The 19,263-nt window shown below is 40.9% G+C and overlaps 1 protein-coding gene across 1 annotated transcript in view; it reads right to left on the bottom strand.

The window, feature by feature from the left end:
• Positions 1-874: 874 nt before the first annotated feature.
• Positions 875-19,263, bottom strand: part of AP4E1 (adaptor related protein complex 4 subunit epsilon 1) — a 71,483-nt gene continuing 53,094 nt past the window's right edge. The window contains exons 15-21 of the mRNA XM_075858003.1: positions 18,203-18,317; positions 15,187-15,322; positions 13,936-14,191; positions 9,802-10,269; positions 9,230-9,417; positions 6,388-6,545; positions 875-1,874 (exon numbers count right to left, since the gene is read on the bottom strand). Coding sequence (XP_075714118.1) covers positions 1,714-1,874; positions 6,388-6,545; positions 9,230-9,417; positions 9,802-10,269; positions 13,936-14,191; positions 15,187-15,322; positions 18,203-18,317 — 1,482 coding nt within the window. The 3' untranslated portion in view covers positions 875-1,713. The remainder of the gene's footprint in view (positions 1,875-6,387; positions 6,546-9,229; positions 9,418-9,801; positions 10,270-13,935; positions 14,192-15,186; positions 15,323-18,202; positions 18,318-19,263) is intronic.

Here is a 19,263-nt window from a genome sequence, read left to right as displayed (position 1 = left end):
ACAATTTGAATGCAAGGTTGTAATGCAACAAAACAGGAAAGGTGAATACTTTCGCAAGGCACTGTAAATTTAACATAAGCAAGTTTTGATTGAGGCCACACAAAGCCTGTATCTGCCGTCATATGTCCTTGGCGCAATCATTGTACCCTATTCACTAAATCTAACCATAGTCAGGAAGATCTGGCCTGATCTATCCAGTGTTCCAATAACTCGGGATGCTGGTTGTTAAAGGGGCATACACTGTTAGATATTTGTAATAATGGGATGATTTTCCAGGTGCAAAATTGTTCCCGCAGCTGCAGATATCGTTCATATTCTCGTCCACTAGACGATTATCATGATCATTCATGTGTTTAAAGGGTTTAGAGAATATAAAAAGAAAAAAAAAAAAGTCTGTTTTACTCGGAAACAGCGGTACTCTTGTTCATGGGCTCTGCTTGGTATTGCAGCTCAGTCCAATTCTCTGAATTGTGCAAGCGTTTTAATAAAGAACAGAAACATTTAAATAAAAAAAATAAGTTTCCTTCAGTTGAAATTGATCATTTTAATACCATAGGCACAAGAATTAGGGTATGTGCACACACACTAATTACGTCCTTATTTGACGGACGTATTTCGGCCGCAAGTCCCGGACCGAACACAGTGCAGGGAGCCGGGCTCCTAGCATCATACTTATGTACGATGCTAGGAGTCTCTGCCTCGCTGCAGGACAACTGTCCCGTACTGTAATCATGTTTTCAGTACGTGACAGTGGTCCTGCAGCGAGGCAGGGACTCCTAGCATCGTACATAAGTATGATGCTAGGAGCCCGGCTCCCTGCAGTGTGTTCGGTCCGGGACTTGCGGCCGAAATACGTCCGTCAATTACGGACGTAATTAGTGTGTGTGCACATACCCTTATTGTTAAGAATCATCATTTAAAGTAAAACTGCAACCTGCCCACAATATCATGGCCAGGAAGACCCAATTCAACGAGTGTACGACAGCTCCACCCACGGTCTCTGAACGCCACCAAGTAGATACTTGAGGCTCTGAGTCATGACCAGTATGCCGATTTTTATTTTTTTGTGGCTAGCCTTGACAGACTCCCATTGACAGCGCTGCAGACCGCACTATGGTGTCAAAATACCGGAAAGGGCGATGGAAACCAGTACGAAAGCTCGGAACGCAAATTTAAACAGAACCTTACAGTTCTCACTTCTGTGTAATGTCAAATATAACAAATATAATTCATCTTACTAGTAACCAGGAATATAAGAGAAATCCTGTAGCACTGAAAACCACCCATTGACGTTCTAGATGTTTGCAGAGATTTGTGAACAGTCCCACATTAATATTCCATCCAGCAACAGTTGCGGTCAGTAAGAGAATTGTACACTATACTGGATCTCTGGAAGACAGCAGCAGATAAATACTTTGCCGTATCCTCACACTCCTATGGTGTATACTGATGTCGCAGTGCAGCACATAAATAATAGACTTCTCTTCTGAAGGAAATAACAAAAATAAAACATCAAAGTGCAAGACAAATGATCAAGTATCAGCAACAAACTGTAGATATAAAAAGTTTATAATAAAATAAAGTAATATAAATCTGTTTCTCTCCAAAGTCCTTAGCGTCATGTCAGTCCTCTCTGATAGCATTGCTTTGGTACACAACAGATTGATACAACCATGTAAACCACAAGATCCGGAAGAGGAGGCACCACAATTCTCAGTGTTCTTTTAATGCGTTTTGGCAGAGGTGAAGTAAACAGTCTGATAGAGTAGATATAGACGATCGTATCCATACCACCAATATGCCCTTCTGAAGGCGGCAATGCAGCAGACATGGTTCAGAGGGCATCAGCTGGCATGCAGCAATCCCTTCATTACCTGAAAGATACAAGGACACCCTCATGATTAGAACAACACATACAGATATGACGACTATAAGGCTGGACTCACACGAGCATGTTCGGTCCGTAATGGACGGAACGTATTTCGGCCGCAAGTGCCGGACCGAACACACTGCAGGGAGCCGGGCTCCTAGCATCATAGTTATGTACGACGCTAGGAGTGAAAACATGATTACAGTACGGGACAGTTGTCCCACAGCGAGGCAGGGACTCCTAGTGTCATACATAACTATGATGCTAGGAGCCCGGCTCCCTGCAGTGTGTGGTTCGGGACTTGCGGCCGAAATACGTTCCGTCCTTTACGGACTGAACATGCTCGTGTGAATCCAGCCTAAGAGGCTAAAAAGCAAATTTACACTAATATATGAATTCTTTCATTCTGCACTTGTATTAGAAAGAATGAGAGAGCTAATACCATAGGAAACGTACACTACATGGACAAAGGTCTTGAGACACCTACACATAAGGGCCTGTTCACATCAGCGTTGGCTTTCCGTTTTGTAGGAGGTTTCCGTCGGATGAACCCCGCAACAGAAAGTCAAACTAAAACCACAGCTTCCGTTTCCGTCACCATATCAGTGGTGACGGAGACATTGCTAATGGTTTCATAGCGCAGTCGACTACACTATTGATTCCGTCATTAAAACGGAAACCTGCCGGAATGGTGAGGAACGAAAACCATTAGCAATGTTGCCGTCACCATTGATATCAATGGTGATGGAAACGGAAGCTGTTTCAGTTTGATTTTCCATTGCGGGGTTCACCTGACAGAAACCTCCTACAAAACGGAAAGCCAACGCTGATGTGAACAGGCCCTTACACCTACAGGAGCTTTTATGACATCCCATTCTAAATCCATAAGCATTAATATAGGAGTTCGTCCTCCCTCTACAGCTAAAACATCTTCCACTCTTCTGGGAAGGCTTTCTACATGATTTTGAAGTCTTTTTTATGTGGGATTTTTTGCCGAGATGAGAGGGCCTGGCTCACAATCTCAGCTCTAGTTCTCGGTTCAACCATGCCTTTATGGACCTCGCTTTGTGCACTGGGGCCCAGTCATGCTGGAACAGAAAAGGGCTTTCCCCAAGGTGTGCCCACAAATTTGGAATCATATAATTGTCCAAAATGTCTTGGTATGCTGAAGCATTAAGATTTCCCTTCACTGGAACTAAGGGGCCTAGGCTAACCCCTGAAAAACACCCATTATCCCTCCTCCACTCAACTTTACAGTTGGCACAATGCAGTCAGGCAGGTAATGTTCTCCTGGCATTTACCAAACCCAGACTCATCCCTCAGACTGCCAGATAGAGAAGCAGGATTGGTCACTCCACAGAACACGTTTTCACTTCTCCAGAGTCTAGTGGTGGCGGCTTTACACCACTCCATCCGACGCTTGGCATTGTGCTTGGTGATGTAAGGCTGGCATGCAGCTGCTCGGCCATGGAAACCCATGACATGAATCTTCCAGCGCACAGTTTTTGTGTAGATGTTAATTCCAAAAGAGGTTTGGAACTTTGCGGTTATTGAGTAAGGCTTAGTATGTGCTGCAAGAGTAGATTGGAAACTTATTTGTATTACATTTCGCTACTCTGAATAAGTAACTCAGCGAATGATTATATTGCATATTTCTATTCCTCTTAGTCTGGTGTGCTATTCTTTACACCCACACTCTCAATACCAAGCTACACATCCCATTTAGCCATCACTCATCTGAATTTTTTGGGGCCAATGACATAAGTGACACTGCAGCATGTGCAATATAGGGGAAGATTGGGCAGCAACCAAACAACTATTGTTACCCTTATGTAATAACCGCTATGTGTTTATGTCAGAATAGAAGAAACTCAGCAGCTTTCATTTACAACCAGACCACATACAGCTACCATAGCAACAACACTTACAACCTTTATTTTCTCCTGCAGAGCAACTGCCAGTATATTGCTGCACTATTCTGAAGGGATGGAGGACTAAGATAACAGTGTCTTCCCAGGGAGGAAGGCTCAAACAAAAGGTAGAAGTAACAACACACACACACACACACACACACACACACACACACACACACACACACACACACACACACACACACACACACACACACACACACTTTTTATTATTTCCACCTGTCAAGGGGTGAGATATATTAGGCAGCAAGTGAACAGTTGCTGAAAAAACTACAGCCGGCTACGATAGAAACACAGCAGTTCTGGCAGCATGAGGTGGTCCTAACACAATATTAGGAAGTATTTTCAATGTTATGGCTGAACGGTGTATTTATATACCATGATATATACACTATATGGACAAAAGTATTGAGACACCTACACATTACACCTAGAGGAGCTTTTATGACATCCCATTCTCAATCCAATAATATGGAGTTAATCCCCACAACTAAAACAACTTCCACCCTTCTTGGAAGGCCTTCTACAAGATTTTGGAGTGTGTCTGTGGGCATTTTTGACCATTCACCCAGAAGAGCATTTGTGAGGTCAGACACTGATGTTGGACAAGATGGCCCGGCTCAAACTCTGTTCCTGTTCATCCCAAAAGTATTCGATAGGGTTGAGGTCAGGGCTCTGTGCGGGCAAGTCGAGTCCTTCCACACCAAGTCTTTATGGACCTTGCTTTGTAACTTTATGTGGTCTGCCACCTCATGACTGAGTTGCTCTGGTTTCCAAACTCTTCCACTTTGCAATAATATCATTCATAGTTGATAGTGGAATATCTTGAACCAAAGACATTTCTCGAACAGACTTGTTGCACCTGTGACGTCCTATTACAGTACCAGGCTGGAATTCAGTGATCTCTTTAGAACGACCCATTCTTTCACAAATGTTTGTGCGGCAACTGCATGACTAGGTGCTGGTATTCATACACCTGTGGCAGGACGGACGAACTGAAACACCTAGATTCAATGATTAAGAGGTGTGTCCCAATACATATAGTGTGTGTGTATATAAATATATACACACATACTTGCTCGAACGGGCGAGATCGATATCAGTATCGATGCCGCTCGTTTAACCCCTCAGATTCGGCGCTCAATAGCGAGCACCACATCTGGTTGGTTTTGGAGGGAGGGGGCTCAATCTCTCACCCCACCAGTACCCTGCCATACGATCGCAGGGTGCCGCTGTCCTCTATGGCAGCCGGGGGAGTAATAAAGGCCCCCATATCTGCCTCTAATTAATGCCTGCTAGGCCATGCAAGATGCATGGCCCAGCAGATGCCTGTGTGTTTTACATGGACAGGCAGTAATACAATACAATACAGATGTATTGCAGAGTATTAGAAAAGCGATCAGGTAATGGCATAGTCAAGTCCCCTAGTGGGACTAATAAAAAAAAAAGTTAGAAAAAAAGTTTAATAAAAGTTTATAATAAATAAATATCTAAATTAAAAAAAATTGCTTTATTATGAAAAAAAAGTTACACATACACCGCAGCGGTCAGTTGTGTATTACAGGTGACACGCTGCTCTAACAGCCAGGAATAACGATCGCGCTGTTCCTGGCTGGTTAACTAGTTAAATGCTGCGGTCAATAGCGACTGCGACATTTAAACCGTTAGAAGAAGGAGGGGAGCGAAATGGTACGAATAAAAACTACAGCTTGTCCTGCAAGAAATAAGCCCTTACACCGCTCAATCGGCGGGAAAAAAAAAATATGGCTCCCAGAATGTGGTGAAACAGTTTTTTTTTTTTTTTTTAATAAATAGTTTTTTTCTTTGTAAAAGTAGTAAAATATAAAAAAAAACGAATTTGTTATCACCGTAATTGTATTGAGATGCGGAATAATTTTTAGTTCTTTTTACCGAGCGGTGAAAGCCGTAAAAACAAAAAGCAAAACACAATGGAGGAATTTAGTTTTTTTCCAATTGCACCCCACAAATAATTTTTTGCTGTTTCCCAGTACATTATATAGTACTTTAAATGGTGCCAATAGAAACTACATCTCCTTCCACAAAAAATAAGCCCTCACACCGCTCTATTGATGGAAAAAGAAAAACTTTATGGCTCTTGGAAGGCGGGGAGAGAAAAAGTAAAACGTAATAACTAAAAATGGCTGTGTCCTTAAGCGGTAATTCCTTCAGAACGCTGTAAGAGACTGATGAATTCCTACAGAAAACGACTACTTGAAGTTATTGCTGCCAATCCAAAATAGAAAATCTGCAGTCTATCCACCCAAGGTGGACATTGAATGAAAGGGGTTGAAATTCTCAGTAAAAGTTACGGTGTTTGTCAGAGATTTCTGCAGCAGCTGAATCTGACAGAGTATTTATTAAAAAGAGCCGTTGATTTTTATGGTGCGGTGTCCGATACTAATGCAGGAAGCTGCGGAAAGCGGTCATCTTCAGCCATCATCATGTATCACCCTTTCACTCTAACGTCCAGAAAAAGCCGTTAATAAGTAATTAACATGAGTGGCAGAGCAACGCCCACTGACAACATGTGGCAAGAAGCAGTCAGTGCCACCTATTTCTACTTACCTATTACTTCCACAGCATATACGTTTAGTTCTTGCTGTACGGCAAGCACTACTTCAGAAAGGGACTGCTGTGGACTGGGGATCTGGATTTTCTCCTTGACATCATTAGCCAACGTCAGCCATATTTTACCAAACTCTTCTGTGGAAATCATAAGCGGTCTGTATAAAAGAAGAAACAATCCTATTCAGACCACATGTACTGTAAACTGGATACGACTCACAGATATAAAATATTAAAGTGCCACTGTCTCTCCTTAAAATACCATATTTCACATTTAAGCTCAAGGATAATGCTGGCACAGTATTCTATAAATGGCACTGCCAGTTTTCTCCTCTCACCTCACCCAAGGATGGCTGGTTATCTCTTAGCCCAACTACTTTGCAAATAAATGTGAGTGAGGAATGTAACTATGCACACCCTGACATTTTATGGATATCAAAGAAAAATGACAGGAGTATGGCTTCCAAATTACATATATAGAAAGAGTATTTCCATCATTGAATGTTATGCCATATCGTTAAGATCTAGATCAGAAAGTGATGGCATATCCCAGCTATAACAGATAACAGTTTGCCAACATAGACATCTATATGCTTTAAAGCCACCATTGCACAGAAAGGTTGCACAGATACAGTGAAGGAAATAAGTATTTGATCCCTTGCTGATTTTGTAAGTTTGCCCACTGTCAAAGACATGAACAGACTAGAATTTTACCAGTGAGAGATAGATTATATATAAAAAAAAAAAGAAAATCACATTGTCAAAATTATATATATTTATTTGCATTGTGCACAGAGAAATAAGTATTTGATCCCCTACCAACCATTAAGAGTTTAGCCTCCTCCAGACCAGTTACACGCTCCAAATCAACTTGGTGCCTGCAGTAAAGACAGCTGTCTTACATGGTCCCCTGTATAAAAGACTCCTGTCCACAGACTCAATTAATCAGTCTGACTCTAACCTCTATAACATGGGCAAGACCAAAGAGCTTTCTAAGGATGTCAGAGACAAGATCATAGACCTGCACAAGGCTGGAATGGGCTACAAAACCATAAGTAAGACGCTGGGTGAGAAGGAGACAACTGTGGGTGCAATAGTAAGAAAATGGAAGACATACAAAATGACAGTCAATCGACATCGATCTGGGGCTCCATGCAAAATCTCACCTTGTGGGGTATCCTTGATCCTGAGGAAGGTGAGAGCTCAGCCAAAAACTACACGGGGGGAAACTTGTTAATGATCTCAAGGCAGCTGGGACCACAGTCACCAAGAAAACCATTGGTAACACATTACGCCGTAATGGATTAAAATCCTGCAGTGCCCGCAAGGTCCCCCTGCTCAAGAAGGCACATGTACAGGCCCGTCTGAAGTTTGCAAATGAACATCTGGATGATTCTGAGAGTGATTGGGAGAAGGTGCTGTGGTCAGATGAGACTAAAATTGAGCTATTTGGCATTAACTCAACTCGCCGTGTTTGGAGGAAGAGAAATGGTGCCTATGACCCAAAGAACACCATCCCCACTGTCAAGCATGGAGGTGGAAACATTATGTTTTGGGGGCGTTTCTCTGCTAAGGGCACAGGACTACTTCACTGCATCAATGGGTGAATGGATGGAGCCATGTACCGTCAAATCCTGAGTGACAACCTCCTTCCCTCCACCAGGACATTAAAAATGGCTCGTGGCTGGGTCTTCCAGCACGACAATGACCCGAAACATACAGCCAAGGCAACAAAGGAGTGGCTCAAAAAGAAGCACATTAAGGTTATGGAGTGGCCTAGCCAGTCTCCAGACCTTAATCCCATCGAAAACTTATGGAGGGAGCTGAAGATCTGAGTTGCCAAGCGACAGCCTCGAATTCTTAATGATTTACAGATTATCTGCAAAGAGGAGTGGGCCAAAATTCCATCTAACGTGTGCAAACCTCATCATCAACTACAAAAAACATCTGACTGCTGTGCTTGCCAACAAGGGTTTTGCCACCAAGTATTAAGTCTTGTTTGCCAAAGGGATCAAATACTTATTTCTCTGTGCACAATGCAAATAAATATATATAATTTTGACAATGTGATTTTCTGTGTTTTTTTTATATAATCTATCTCTCACTGGTAAAATTAACCTAGCCTAAAAATTCTAGACTGTTCATGTCTTTGACAGTGGGCAAACTTACAAAATCAGCAAGGGATCAAATACTTATTTCCTTCACTGTATATCTGAGGAGATCACATTGGTTGAATCTGATCTCAGACCACCACTGATCTCCAGAATAGAAACCTATTGGCATGGCTCAGAATATTTTGTCAGATTATGAGTAACAGAAATCTCTAAGGGTCCTATTGCACGACCGTGTAAACGAGCGCTTGATCAACGAGACAGCTCATTGATCGGCGCTCGTTTGCTCCTTTCACAAGGAGAAAGGATTGGTTATGTATGGACACAAGTGCTGATTTCTGCAATCGCATGTCCCCATACATTTCCATCATGTCGGCAGCGTATCTCCCAATTTACAATGCCGATTTTCAATTCTGTGACAATGATTTTAAATTCCGCATAAAAGATCAGTTCATCGGCTGATCATTGCCCTGTTTACACAGGGCTATAATCAGGAACGCTCGTTTGCCCACTCATTGCCCGTGTAATAGAGCCTTAAGACAAACGGGATTAAGCTCTCTATAAGGCCCTTTTATCTACAAATAAGTGGTTTTTCACTTTATTTAAAAAGACACCCAGGTAATTGTTTGTAAAATGAACCCTTCACTCTGGCACCCCTAAATATTGGTAACATGGTTCACAAAACAAGTGGCTCGTTAGAGAAAGTAGCAGAGATTATATATTTATTTTACCTGATAAAATCAGACAGCACAAACTGTAATGAAAATTCAAGCAGAGAAGGCACCTCGGACTCTGCCAGGTAAGTGACACAGCCATTGATTAACTCTTTCATGCATGGATGTCCCAGGTGAACACTGCCCCAGCACTGATGCACTCCATTTGCCTCCAGATGACTCTGGCAACCAAGACTCTCGGAAAACTAAAATACGTAAAAATGACAGCAATGTAACCATAGCAACCAAGCATTCAAACACGTCACTTATGAAATTGGGATCTTTTGTGTTTAGATATGATAAAGTCAGGAAATTTGTATTCATATCATCAAAACCCAAACAAGTATATTTCCATATAATAATTTGTTGATTCACAAAGACGACGTCTATCATTGTTATAAAATATTGTACGACACATTGACGACAGTTTTTGATGTCATCGCTATTGAATACTGACCATACTTCTAGACTGTATGTATATATATATATATATATATATATATATAGAGCGAGATATATATATATATATATATATATATGGCATGCATTATCTATATAATACAATATACATTTCATAGAGGTGAACTTACGGTTAGAGTCTCTGAGCCTTCCATTTGCAGATTAATATTTTTAATAGTTGAATTTATCGGATTAACAATTATCAATGCTAGTACCAAACCGTCATCTTTCCATACTTTACTAGCGTACAGAGTCAGAGTCCCACAACGTGCAAGCTCAGTCACTGCAGAATGTGAATACTGGGCAAGTTCAGGAAACAAGGATGGCACAGAGAGAATTGTGCTGGCACCTTGGGTGGGTAGAAACGTTTCCAGGTTAGGGTTTGCAAACAAAGAAGAGACTTTCCAATCTACAGACTTGTCTTCAAGTGTTTGTGAAGGTAACAACTTAGAAGCGACTGATGGGATGTCATTTGGTAAGGTCATTGCTATGTGATTCTGCTCTCCAGGGGAATAGAACAGTAGTGCATTGTCTGATACTTTCTTGCCAAGTTGAGATTTTCTTTTAAACTTGTGTGTGGTCTGGTCTGGTTTACCCATCTGTGAATACAATCAGGTCACATATTAATAATACACATCAACACGTTATTTATTAACCCATAGAAATAAATACAAGCTGGAAAATGTTTGCCCCATACTTTTTTATTTTCTTTAAACTAAAGCAAAAATAGGTACAGGCCCGCAGAAGAGGAAAAGATGGAAAAGCTTTTCTATGGGAATGATCTGTTGCAAATTTTGCTTAATACTAGGACCAACACTTATTCTTTCAGAGCCAGAGTAAAGTTCTATAAATCTATACTTCTATGCATTTGAGGGGAAAACATTTGGCCTTTTGCAATATTCTTTGCCTATTAAGAATCTCAGTGAAGACGACTCAACTAATGAAACACTCTCTGTAGACCAGGTTCACGGTCATGTGTTTTTGCTCCACAATTTGTCTCAATTTGGATCAGCTAAAATCCTTTTACACTGGCCAATTTGGGCCGTAAAAACGAGTGCTGATCAACGATACAGCTCATTGATCGGCGCTCATTTGCTCCTTTCACAAGGAGCTATGATCAGTAATGTAAGGGGACGTTACTACGATCGCCCGTCCCCATGTTTTTCTTTCACGTCGGCAGCACATCTCCCGGTATACACAGGGAGATGTGCTGCCAACAACGATAATATTTATTGCTGAATAAACCATACGATCAGCCGATGAACGAGCATTCATATAGTTTGCCCGATCATTGGCCCGTGTAAGAGGGTCTTAACCCAGTGACCTCAGGCCAATACAAATCAATATAATCTGTTGACAAATCGGACTACAGTACATAGTGTGAGCTTAGTCAGATTTCTGGATGATTATAAAACATGAAGGTATATGGGCTTACATTACATTTACACTTCTTACTAGGTCCAAATGATCTTTCTCCTGCACTAGATAACTATTATAGAATTACCAGCATATCCTGCCATGGAGCAATGAGAATAGAAGCGCGTTCTCCGAAAGATAAATCACCATATCCATGGCATGTCTTTTTTAACTTGAATTTTCTAAATACAAAGCTAAAGTATAATACGGCAGTTCCTTATTCTTCCCAACACCAAAGACTGACATCCGCTGCACCTCCTCTTAGCTTATGACACATTACCAACCCTCCAGTGTAAGTTTACCTTGCCTCGTATAGTAGGTTTTGAGAAAGAGAATATTGTAATATGACAGGCGACGTCACATATCAACTCTGCATTAGTCTCTGACTTCTTAACCTTCTGCTGAAATGACATCCCCCTCCCTTTACATTTTCCTGCTCATTATTACGGTTGTGGCCTTCCCTCTATTTATAGTCGGCTATTATGTTCATGCATAATTTATACGTCTGATGTTAGCTGTAGTTACTTTACAGCACGTAAAATAAAAACAATAAAAGCATAAAAGACCAAGACAGCGGCTATATCTAGTCTATGGAAATACGGTCCTAGAAAAATGCTCCTATATTCACCCCGGCAAATACAACATATTAGTGGAACCCATAAATACAATACTAAGTTTATTCTGTATACTTATTATGTGCACAATGTAAATGATGCCTAAATCAAAGGAATTTTTCAGAAAAGAAACCTTAGGATTGGACCCCTGTCAATGAGCAGAATGAAGGGGCAGCAGCCTAGGGATAGGTCGTCAAGGTTTTATTTACCCAGAAATCCACTTTAATAACTGATATGTCGTGCAAGTGTAAGAACCTCTTTATTGGGAAAAGTTTGATTTAAAATTTAGGGAGAGTTTTCTGTTTTTATTATTTTTCCTTACGGTTCATTTGGATTGACATCCACTGATTTTCTGAATAGTTGTCTGTACACTTAACAATACTGTGTTGTTATGTCATATAGGATGTTAAAAATCGAAAAGATTTATTTAGTTAAAAAAAAATGGAATTTAAAGGAGATTTACTTAGACTTTTGAAAAGTGTAGAGAAAACCGTAATACAGCAAAAAGTCTGAAATTATTGCGCAATTGTGGCATGTGCCATAATATGCAACTTGTCAATGCCAGAATTGTGGCACAAACGCAATAGTAAATTTCCCCCTTAGTGTTAAAGTGTAACTAAACATTCAAAAACTTCTGACATACCATAGTGACATGTTAGATGTTTTGATCGAAGGGGGTCCGAGCACAGAGACCCCCACCGATTGCTAAAATGAAGCGGCAGAAATGCTCGGGTGAGAGCTGAGCCGCTTTGTTTCTGATTGGCTTTTCTCGGAAAGTCGAGCAGTTGGTGTACGGGCTAATAGACTTTCTATTGAGTTCATACACCAACTGCTTGGCTTCCTGAACGCTTCTACAGTTTCGTTTTAGCGAACGGTGGTGGTCTCTGTGCTCGGACCTCCACTGATCAAAACTTCTGACATGTCAGTATAACCGGTCAGAAGTTTTTTGAAAGTTTAGTTACTCTTTAAGTGTATTCATCTATATTATGACATTTAAATCGGAGATCTAAGATAACAGAACACGCGGTACTTCTACAAAGCCTTCCCAGGGTCACCGTATTAAAAATGGGAGCACCCACTGCAAATTTGAGACATGCTGTGCTTTATAATCGGTTTGATGTTCTATTCATAAAAAAATTATTATACTTTAAATCAGGAATTGTATTGTACAGTTGTAGCCAAGTTTATCTTGACTTATAACTTGCTGTAGCGTGATTTCACACAACAAAAAAATGAACGTTTCTTGCCACTGTATTTAATGCGTTAAAAGTCAAGATAAAAAAGGCTGCATCTATACAAAAAGTTTTACTTTGGTGTTAGTTTTACAGATGTGGCATCTAATTTGCTTCTCTCTCATGAGTCAATTTTCAGCCGTCTCTTTTTGTGGAGTCATGAACAGTCCATAAAGTGAGCCTGTCATCTGACATGTCTAACTAGACCCAGAAGCTTCTTATTTTCTATGGAAACCAAAGTAATAAGACACAGTAAGTACACAATCTTTCCCTCTCCTATATCTGCCATAGCAAAACTAATAACCACAAGAAATTAATAGGGTATATCCTTTAGTATTGCATGTGATTTCATGGACCTTACTATAGTACCCCCGACACATCTAAAAGGTTACAAGATTACTTTTCATATTTGAATTCTAACACTTGCTGTTTTTTTCATTTGAGCCTCTTTCACACTGCGTTTATGGTCTCCGTTTGACATATACACTGAGAAAAGCTCCCGACATATACGTTAAATGGAGGCTGTGATGGATACCCAACATTGGCATGTACTCCACATAGACTACTGTGGGATCCTTTTCATGATGTATCAGTTAAAATGATCCCATAACAGTGTATGGGTGAAGGATGGCACACATCACAAGATTCCATCATCTATAGGCAATTTTGGCATTTGTGACATCTGTTCAACGGATAAGTCTTGAAAAGATCATAACGTATAAGTTAAAAAGATGATTTTACCAGATGTACAGTGGCATCCACCACCTATCTGAATAGAATAGTGTAGTCGCCTACTCTATTCTGACCGGTAAAAACCGGTATCCCTGACGTATACTGCATGACGGAGGCCAAAAGGACTTCATGGGATAATTGTAGCCTTTGTCGGTATAATGGGAGACTAAGGGTACGTTAATGTGTGCTGGGAGCTTTCCTAACACATACATCAAACGTGAAGATGAAACGCAGTGTGAAAGGGGCCTTACTAATAAACATCTAAACTTACCAAAGAGACAGCATAAGAGCCAAGGCCCACAAATAACGCGGAGGCCAACTGTTTCTTCTCTCGCTCTTCTTCTGAAATAAGCCCCACTGGCGGTTCTGCAGGAATGATAGCAGGTTCTTCATCTTCACCCATTGATATACCACTCTCCAATGGAGGTGACACCGACTCGGATTTGCTCATTTTACTTTCCTTTTTCAACAAGTAGCCTTCTTTTCCCCAAACTTTCCTAACACCTTCCATCTTTAAGCGATTTTCCCTACACAGAAGAAAAAAAAATCAAGGTATTGTATCTAGAAACGAAAAATGTGAAATTATTTTAACAAAGCTCTAGGCAGGAACCCATACACTGGTCCAGGCTCATTAAACCATTATCTGTTTTGTTAGATGTGGAACAAGGGGATGTGGTCAAAAAGGGAAAAATAACCGCTACCATTTAATTTGTTATTTGGCCATTTAACCCTTCAAACACTGCAATCAATAATGGGGTCCCATTGTTTGATCTCCCCCAGAGCCGGTCTATTGATACTTTAGGTATGCCCTAACAGATGCCTGTGCATAATACTATGTATAATTACTGCATGCCACCCTCGAATGCTGCAGCAGCTTAATGGCAGCGCATAGCATTGAATTAAACCTTAGCAGGTATAATAGTGTGCAAAGAGAACACAACTTTAGTCAAGTATGTATCACGGAGTGTCTAACAGACCCACAAGGACAACTAGAAATAAGAGTAAGTGACCATGCCTCCCTGACAAGTAGAACCAGGTACCTGCCTAGACAATTGAACTAATGCTGAATGTTTAGAGCATATACACTGTAATATACTGAAGCCACTGTCTGCAAACACAACGCATATTCCAAAAGTAGAACACGGATATGCTCTGCTCATTCAGCAATAGTTCCCCATTTAAGAGGTTGCCTGGTTTGGACAACCCCTTATAAGAGGGCAGGAACCACGAATTCAGCTGTTGCAGAACTTAATTTTCCCTGCAGCCAAGTAAGCATTACAAGGGCCAATCAAAATGATTAGTAAAGCAGACCAGCTACGTCATCCGAGGGGAGATCTGCTCTAGTTAATGGAGGTGGGTCCCGAGCCAGGGGACTTCTCTCTATTACATTCACATACCCTAACAAGGCATATGGATAAGTGTTGTCTGAAGCAGATCACCCTTCTCTAAATGAATATTCGTATACTTTTGAACATTTCATAGTCCTCTTTTCACTGTGAACATCCCTATTAAATGTACTTACTCTTTTTGACCAGTCCCACCACTGTTTCCAGAAACTTCAGATAAAACGGACACTGCAGAAGGTGAATGTCCATCAGCCAAACTGATAGAGGGTAGACTAGGGGAAAAGTGTAGTCCATATGGTTCTAGATTTAAAGCTGAGAAAAGAGTCTTTATAACCAACAGATAAAATACACCATTTTACTTATTTATATATATTTTTTTTAATCAAACTTCTATTACATTACTGAATTGATATAGAGACGTGGCAAATCACTTTTTAAACATTGATGAATCGCATCCCATCTGGTAAAAAGGGTTATCCTGCTCATGGAGAAATGTTTAGATATTTTGTCATACACTAGATCAGATGTAGAAGCCTCAACAGTGTCACTTCATCTCCATGATAAGGTAAGAAACACAAGGGTGAGCAGTAGGCAGAATGCTCCGAAATGTCCTAGTTCCATCTTTCCAAGAGATTCCCAGTTACCCAAGTTTTGTGTGGCCGAGTCAGGTAAAAGCAGCACACCGTTAGACAGCAATCCTAATACATTTACCCAACCATCACAAAATGTACTGCATTATTTCTGAACGTTGCCCTATCATAACATCAAAGCCATCTGTAGCTACAAGGTCACACTGAAGATCAGTAGGCACAATGCCGTTCACCCCCCCCCCCCAAAAAAAACCAACAGATCAGAGCTCTATAGTCCAATGCTAGACTGCCTGTATCAACAAGTGGCCTGAGTGTTAAGAGGTTGCTGCCATCTAGTGATAAAATATTAATCTACAGGACATTACAGTTGCGTCTAGCAACACATCCGCAGGAGCATACTAAAAAACTTTTTTTTTAATGAATTCCCCTCAATTTGTACATGATGATATAATAAAATAAGAACAACCTATCGATCCAATCAGTGCACGTTATATTATAATATAATATATAAAGGAAGAATTGGTTGTGTAGGTGTGTAAACGACTAAGAATATTCCATAAAAATGTTAGTCCTACAGCCCTGACTACTGTATATTATCAGTACTATAAGTAGAATACTAAATATTGGGACATAATGTGTGAAGATTTGCGGTCATGATGCAGACACAGTATATGTAACAGTAGGGACTAGAAAAGTGTCTTTAGGTAGAGGTTAGTGGCCGGAGAAGTGCTGTCCAGGAGGTCGCTGCAATGTTATAGCCGCCTTATTAAGACTCTATCCTCTTAAACACAAGTGGTTATTCGGATGAAATATCTGCTTTCCCATCTGGTCGTTCTGCGTGCCGTGGCGGTGAACCTCAAGTAAACTCCGGATTACATCAGAGCTGCCTCAGCTTAGATTTCATCCACTTTAATAGGTGAAGACACAATGTTTTTTACACACACAGCATCCTGCATCATGACCTATACACAGAATACAACCACATGTCTACTGCGCCCCCAGGATAAAAAAAAACAAACATTAAGGAATTTGTCAAAACTGGCGCAAAGGAAAAGTGAAGTAGTTGCCCATAGAAAGCCATCAGATTCCACCTCTTATTATTTAGAGGCCCTTTGGAAAAGATAAAAAGCAGGGACATGACACAATCTTTATAGACCACTGGACAAAAAAAATGGGACTAAACGTGTATTTTTAAGTGTCTGCATCTTGAAACATGGAGAAAAATGTCATTAACAAGGTTAGGAATAGTAATTCACAAACTCATCTACACCCCTGTATAGAAAAGAGTCCTCCAGATAAAAGAAGTAATAAGGAATAGTCAGGACCTGTAGTTTTCAGAATTTTTACCATTTCGGGGGGGGGGGGGGGGCAAGGTGACCAAAAAACAGCAATTCTGGCATAGGTTTTTAGTGGGTTTTTTACATAGCATTCACCAAGCGTTATAAATTACATGTTAACTTAATTCTGTCAGTCCGATTCCGCGGCAATACCTCATTTATAGCACTTTATGTTTTACAGCTTTTTGCACAATAAAATTACTCTTGTAAAAATAATGTATTTTTTCTGTCACCATATCGTAACAGCCATAACTTTTAAACTGCTTTGTAGACGGAGGTGTATGAGGGCTTGTTTTTTGCGAAACGAGCTATAGTTTTTATAGGTAGCATTTTTAGATACATGCGACTTTTTGATCACTTTTTATTCCAACTTTTGGAAGACAGTGACCAAAAAAACAGCAATTCTAGCATTGTTTTTGAGGTTTATTTTTAGGGCATTCACCACGCGGGATAAATAACATATTTTTATAGTTCAGGTAGTTATGGACGCGGCGATACCAAATATGTATGGTTTATTTTTTTTCAATAATAAATGACTTGATACTTGATAAGGGAAAAGGGGCGATTGTGTTTGATTCTATTACTTGACACTTATTTTTACACTTTTTTTTAGTCCCACCAGGGGACTTGAAGGTCAAATTGTTTGATTGTCGTTCAAATACATTGCACTACCTAAGGTACAGCGATTGCTGCATCTAAGGGGTTAATGGCAGGGATCGGAGCTAGCTCCGGTTCCTGCCATTATAGCAGGGTGTCCGCTGTAACATACAGCGGACACCCACTGCTGATGACGCCGGCTCAGATTCTGAGCCGGCGCCATCTTGCCGTTGGTACCAGAAGCCTTTTAGGACCTACCTCTGGGCGGGGCATAGGAGGCTTCCGTTGCTAGCAGACCGGGAGGCCGGTATTAGGCCTCTGGTTGCCATTGCAGCCAACGGCAACCCAGCGATCATGTTGCTGGCGTGCCGGTGGCTAAAAACTGCACTATCACCGCAACGTAATTGTACTGCGGTTTGCGGGAACTCCTGTTCAACAGCTCCGTATATATACGGTGGATCTCAGGAAGGTGTTAAAGAGTGATTCTCATCATGGACATGATATGCCACAATCGCCTCACAGGTACAGGTACAGGTCCCACTTTTGGGACCTAAATCTATCAGAAGAGGGCTCAAGTGACTCCGGTTTAATCTTTTCAGTGAGATCTGTCCGATTTTAAATATTACTTGATACAAAAAAACAATGCTAGGATGAAATAGGACATGTACCTTTTTCTCGAGACCGCTTTTCCTCTTGGCGCTGGTGGTGCGGCTTGTATGGGGATGCACCGTTACTTAGAGCTTCAGCCACAAATCCATCCATAAAAGACAAAGAAGCATCAACCTGCAACCAAACAGTTTAACACTCTCTGTGATATGACTGCAGAGTTTGACAACGTTACATTTATGGTACAAAGTATGATCCACAAGTTCTGCACACAGGTGAATATAGAGTATCAGAGGTACAAGCAAAAATTGTATGAAACATACTGACAAACTAGCATTTGGCTCCATCCTCTGTACTATGCACACAGCACTACCTTATCAACTGTCCTTTTTGGAAAACCAGCAGAAACTGATGAATAGGGCTCTGTTCACATCTGCGCTAGGAATTCAGTTTTTCTGTCCTGTCAAAGCAGCAGAAAAATGGAATTCAAGGCTGTGACGGATTTGATACATTAAGGACACCAACTGAGCCAGACGGACCCCAGTGACTATAATGGCATCCGTTGGGTTTACGACATGGTGTCCAGAATTATATCAGGGGAAAAAAATAAAAAAGAAGCATCCTACAGAGCCTCAAAAGCAGATGTGGATACAGCCTAAATGTTAAGGGGCATCACACAAGCAGACAACTCAGGGAGTTAAGGATCTTTTACACGGGCAAACACTCGTTCATCGGCTGATCGTATCGTTTATACAGAATTTCGTTTTTCGTTGTCGGCAGCACATCTCCCTGTGATGTGCTGCCGACTGGATGGAAATGTATGGGGACGAACGATCGCTCGTCCCCATACATAACCGAGCATTGCTCCTTGTGAAAGGTGCAAAAGAGCGCCAGTCTACGAGCGGTCTCATTGATCAGTGCTCGTTTTCACAGCCCATATTGGGCCGTGTAATAGGACCTTATGAATACCATTTTGAGGGAGGGGGAATGCTCTTTAGTGTAATTTTAATTAACTTTAGAAAACCAAGATTAAAGAGACTGACTGAGCATATTTAGTTCACGTTCCTCTAAATGACCTTGCAGAGGTTGTTAGCAGCGCTGAACATAATACGTTGTACTCATA

The sequence above is a fragment of the Rhinoderma darwinii genome, chromosome 3, assembly GCF_050947455.1.
Source record: "Rhinoderma darwinii isolate aRhiDar2 chromosome 3, aRhiDar2.hap1, whole genome shotgun sequence".
Classification (NCBI taxonomy): domain Eukaryota; kingdom Metazoa; phylum Chordata; class Amphibia; order Anura; family Rhinodermatidae; genus Rhinoderma; species Rhinoderma darwinii.
Note: the sequence above shows the minus strand (reverse complement) of the source record. Positions and strands in the feature narration are given on the sequence as shown.